Source organism: Nicotiana tomentosiformis, chromosome 2 (genome assembly GCF_000390325.3).
Source record: "Nicotiana tomentosiformis chromosome 2, ASM39032v3, whole genome shotgun sequence".
Lineage (NCBI taxonomy): Eukaryota > Viridiplantae > Streptophyta > Magnoliopsida > Solanales > Solanaceae > Nicotiana > Nicotiana tomentosiformis.
This window is the reverse complement of record NC_090813.1, coordinates 27,962,219-27,967,272: the sequence shown is the minus strand read 5'-3', so window position 1 is coordinate 27,967,272 and position 5,054 is coordinate 27,962,219. Positions and strand designations below refer to the sequence as shown.

At 35.7% G+C, this 5,054-nt stretch overlaps 1 protein-coding gene across 1 annotated transcript; it reads left to right on the top strand.

Moving 5' to 3' along the window:
- Nucleotides 1–320: 320 nt before the first annotated feature.
- Nucleotides 321–4,280, top strand: LOC138904520 (uncharacterized). Its single transcript, XM_070193025.1, has 6 exons — nt 321–327; nt 899–964; nt 2,366–2,476; nt 2,703–2,852; nt 2,934–3,422; nt 3,592–4,280. Exons 1-6 carry the CDS (start codon nt 321–323, stop codon nt 4,278–4,280), a joined length of 1,512 nt encoding a protein of 503 aa, XP_070049126.1.
- The last annotated feature ends 774 nt before the right edge of the window (nt 4,281–5,054 follow it).

The following is a 5,054-nucleotide window of genomic DNA, read 5'->3' as shown; positions in this document are numbered from 1 at the left end:
GGAACATGACTTGTTTGTCTATTTGCTATATGTTTAAATGTTGGGGAACAACGTATATGTGAGGTGACGAGTACTTATGCATTGTAGTCGGGTTAAAGCATGCGGGCGGGGCTTGGTTTCTTGCAATTATAGTTTCCTTTGTTCATGTTATCCATGTTTAGACTAGTATTGTTATATTAATCGTTCTTATCATGTTTACGGATCTTCTGGTGATAATTGAGTATTGATTCCGAAGTTGAGGTTGATATTGTGGAACCAAATGTTCAAGTAAGGCTTGTACTTATTATTCTATCTCCCTTTTGTTATTTATTTATTGCATTATGGCAAGTGAGAGTGTTAATGCACGAAGGGTGATGTCGTGCCATATTATGAGTATTAATGCACGAAGGGTGATGCCGTGCCATATTGTGAGTGTTAATACACGGAGGGTGATGTCGTGTCGTATTGTGAGTGTTAATGCACGAAGGGTGATGTCGTGCCACATTGTGAGTGTTAATGCACGAAGGGTGATGTCGTGCCATGTTATGAGAGTTAATGCCCGAAGGGTTATGCCGTACCGTTTCTATTGTTCTTATGGTGAGATTGAAAGTAAAAGTACGAAGGGTGATGCCGTGTATTTTTCCTTTACTGTGTTTACTTGTTCTTATTGGTTCATAGTATATTGCCTGTTCAAGTTACCATACTATTATATTTCTCTATCTCGTATTCCCCTCAACATATTTTCTCCTCCCAATAGTACATGTTTAGCTGTTATTTGTACATATACTATTAAATTTTACAGGTTTGTTATGTAGGTGTCTTGTCATAGTCTCGTCACTACTTTATCGAGGTTAGGCTCGACACTTACCAGTACATGAGGTTGGTTGTACTGATACTGCACTCTGCACTTCATGTGCAGATTTTGGTATTGGTCCCAGCTTATCGAAAGGCGTAGCAGCTTGGACTGGTTCATCGGAGACTCAAGGTAGATCTGTTGGCGTTCGCAGACCTTGAAGTCCCCGTCTATCTTTTCAGTTCTTTTCTTTTATTGTTTCTTTCGTTCAAACAATTGTATTTCTTTCAGACTTTTACTTGTAGTAAATCCTAGAAGTTCGTAAATTGTGACTTCAGATTCGGGTGGTAGTAATTAATGAAGTTTTTATATTATTCCGCACTCGCTGTATTTTATTTTAGCTTATTTGTTGTTATTTACTGAATTGAATAAGGATTGGCTTAATAATTCTCTAACGTTGGCTTGCCTAGCAAGTGGAATATTAGGCGCCATCACGATCCCGACGGTGGGAATTTCGGGTCATGACAACATTGTGATTGGACTAAAATGCGTTAGTGCATAAGCTATCCTTATTATTGGTCTAAGTAATTCTTTTAAATCTTCTGTTAAATAAATTTTTTGAAATTATGAATGTCTTCTATGACTTTAGTGCCCTTTTAATATTAGACCACGTGTTCGCACTTGATTTCAGGTACTCGCAATGGAAACTGAAATTGAATTTGCAAAGGAATGTGTGCTACTTAACAGTTTGAGAAGATCCTACTTTCGGTGGATAATAAAAGTCTTACTTATTCAATTTGGAGTAGTTAAAGAATTTAAAAATGAAACAAATCAAGGCCTTCGACGGACTCTGACATTTGTAGATGAGGAGATAATATTATTTTTATCTTTGGATTATAATCTTTATTTGAGTTGAAACACTGAATTACCTGTTGTGGGTCAACAGTCAACGTGAAACAGATAAACTCCTATTACTATCTCAAATTTAGCACACATCCTCTTTCACAAATTCACTTCACGTATTTAGGGACTATAGTATTGTAATTGGGAGTCTTGAATTCGCCACATCTTTGTAACTTTCATGAATATTAGATTGTTAATCTGTTTTAAAATTGTACCAAAGTAGAGTCACAAAAACTTCTTTGGCGAACTATAAATAAATCGAAGCCTGCAGACTCAAACGCTGAACTTAAAGGAGAAGTTTAAGAAGGGTTCTGTTGCAAGCAGCTCCAAAGTGATCAACGACGATCCTTCTGATCGTGATGGAAAACTATGCTTTATTTAAGCGATGTTATAGTTAATTCATCTTCTTCATTACTCCAGTCTTTGCCGCAGAGATCATTTCGGCTGTTGAGATTATTTTACTACGATGTTAGTGTTAGTGCAATATGGCTGCAAGTTTACCTTTTAGAGCTGAATTCCTATTTAGAGATCTTTCAAATCATGTTATTATTCACCCAAAATTTTAGCATGTTACCTTTTACACAGAATTTCACCCAAAATGCTTCTAGCAAAGTTTCAATACATTATTATACATTGTATGAAACATATATTTAAGTAGGCAAACCTGATACTTATGCTTTATTTGTTCAGAAGTCTCAAATCAATCAATTGAAGATATTGACATTGAAGAAAGAAGACCGAGAAAGCAGCCTAAAATAACTTGTCTACTGAAGGCTCTATCGAAACAGTGTGATATTGAAGGTACATGTTGAAATAAATTATGCTTCAAAATTGATTATATTTTATTAGTATATGATAAAATATCACAATTTATTAACTATAACACATCTGGCTACATAAATTTAGGTGATATTGCATACAAACCATCGATACCATGCTATAAGATTTCAGTATAAAACTCCCACATTTTGTTGCGGAAGTGGATCTATCAAATTGGCAGATACTGAAGTTCCAATTCCATTGTAAGAGTTACTTATTGCCGAGTCAGAACTAGCGAAAGAGTTCCGCAGAAACCTTAGAGCATATAATAGCATATTTGTAGTTACATCTTTCGGTGTTACGCTCGACAAAGAACTGGCATCTTCAGGGAAAGGAGTATACACATTTAGTGCACAAGGTCAAATATATCACAATCTTCCATCTTTACTCCCGCAGAATAATAATCCATGTTATTTCCAGTTATACTTTTTTGACACAGAGTGGTCTAATAGGATTTCAAAACTCCAAGAAGCAAACTTACCGGAGGAAATTGTAGAAAAAATTAGCCAGATAATGGATGAAAATCCTTATGCGCAATTCCTTCACCAGCTAAGAGATCATCCAACCTTTCAAGATTTACAGATTCGAATTGTTGCCAATGCTACACAAGATCAGCGTGTATACAACAAACCATCTCTAGATCAAGTTGCTGCAATTTGGATAGATGGAAATAATCCAAATGTACCATTTGATAGAGAGATTATCGTTCATGAACATTCCGGCAACAGACATAGAGTCAAACATTACTATGGTTGTTATGACCCACTTCAATATCCTTTGCTTTTTCCAAATGGCGAAGCAGGTTGGCACCAAGGAATACGAAAACAGCTTCAACCGAACAAAGCCACAACAACTGAAGCTGCAATTCACAACCATGATATCCCGACATTCACGTCTGCTAATGAGGTGTTTGACAAAGAGGATCAAGGTAAAGTACTTCAACAAACGATTAAATTTCGTTAACTCAAATTTACCTATGTCAATATGTTGTGTGTATATATATATATATAATAAATCTTACTTGTAGGTGTACGACGTGAAGGTAAAGCATACGTGTCTTGTAGAGAGTACTACTGTTTTAAACTACAAATACATAGAGGAGAAAATTGCATATTGCTACTGTGTGGACGATTACTGCAACAATTTGTGGTTGACATGTACTGAGATAGAAACAACAAGGCTTGAGTATTTTAGACTGGACCAATCAAATTTTAGAATGGAAATATTGCAAGGTATTGTAGATAGTATCATGGCCGGAGAATGTATAGGAGATAAAGTTGGTCAAAGAATAATACTTCCAACATCATTTATCGGAGGCCCTAGGGATATGCGTCATCGGTATACGGATGCAATGGCTTTGGTTCAATGTTTTGAGAAACCGGATCTATTTATAACGATGACATGTAATACTGAATGGACGGAGATACAAGAAAACTTGTACCCGGGACAACTACTTCAACATAAACCAGACTTAGTGACTAGAATTTCTAGGGCAAAGTTGCATGACTTAAAGGATCAGATTTTCAACAAAAGAATATTTGGTCTGGTTGATGCACATGTATTTGTAGTTGAATTCCAAAAAAGAGGTCTACCACACATACACCTTCTCCTAATACTTGAACAAGGACACAAGATAATATCAGCTGACCAATATGACAAGTTTATTACTGCTGAACTTCCTGATAAAGAAGACTATCCATTCTTGTATGAATTGATTGTCAAGCATATGATGCATGGTCCATGTGAAAATTATCGTACAACAAGTCCCTGCATGAAGGATGGTTAGTGCAAGAATCACTATCCTCGGCCATTTAGTAGTAAATCGACACAAGGAAAGGATGGATACCCTATTTATAAGAGAAAAATGATGGAAAGACCCAAATGTTCGTGGTATGAAAATTAATAACCAATGGGTTGTTCCGTATAATCCTTATTTGCTAACTACATATAATTGACATATTAATATAGAGTGTTGTTCCGGAGTGAGAGCAATAAAGTATCTCTACAAGTATATATACAAAGGACATGATATGTGTGTTGTTTATATTGTGTCAGATGATGGGGAAAAAATCATTGATGAAATTTAAAATTTTCAAGATGCACGAAGGGTATCCCCGCCAGAAGTATTATGGAGAATTTATGAATTCAATCTCAATGAAATGCAATCTCCGGTCATTAACCTTCAACTACGTCTCCCTAATAAACAATTAGGTAAGCTATTTATATCAGTTATTTGCTTTACGTTTTAATTATTACAAAACTTATCTTCCTTTTTGAGTATAACATGGCAGTGCTTTCCTTCAATGAAGATTTCCGCCCATGATACGTCAGACAAATAATGTTACGTAGGATTTATAGATTGTTGGCCACTCACCAGTTGATACAATGAGGAAGCAAAACAAGAGAGCAAGAAAGGCAGCGTAGTTAACTTGAGACTTAGCCATATTTCTTAATTATGTTTCTTGATTCTTAATTTGTGTCTAAGTGAGGATTTAACTTTCACATTTTATAGAGAGGGAAAAGAGTCATTGTGGGGATAAGAAATCACCAGATAACAATG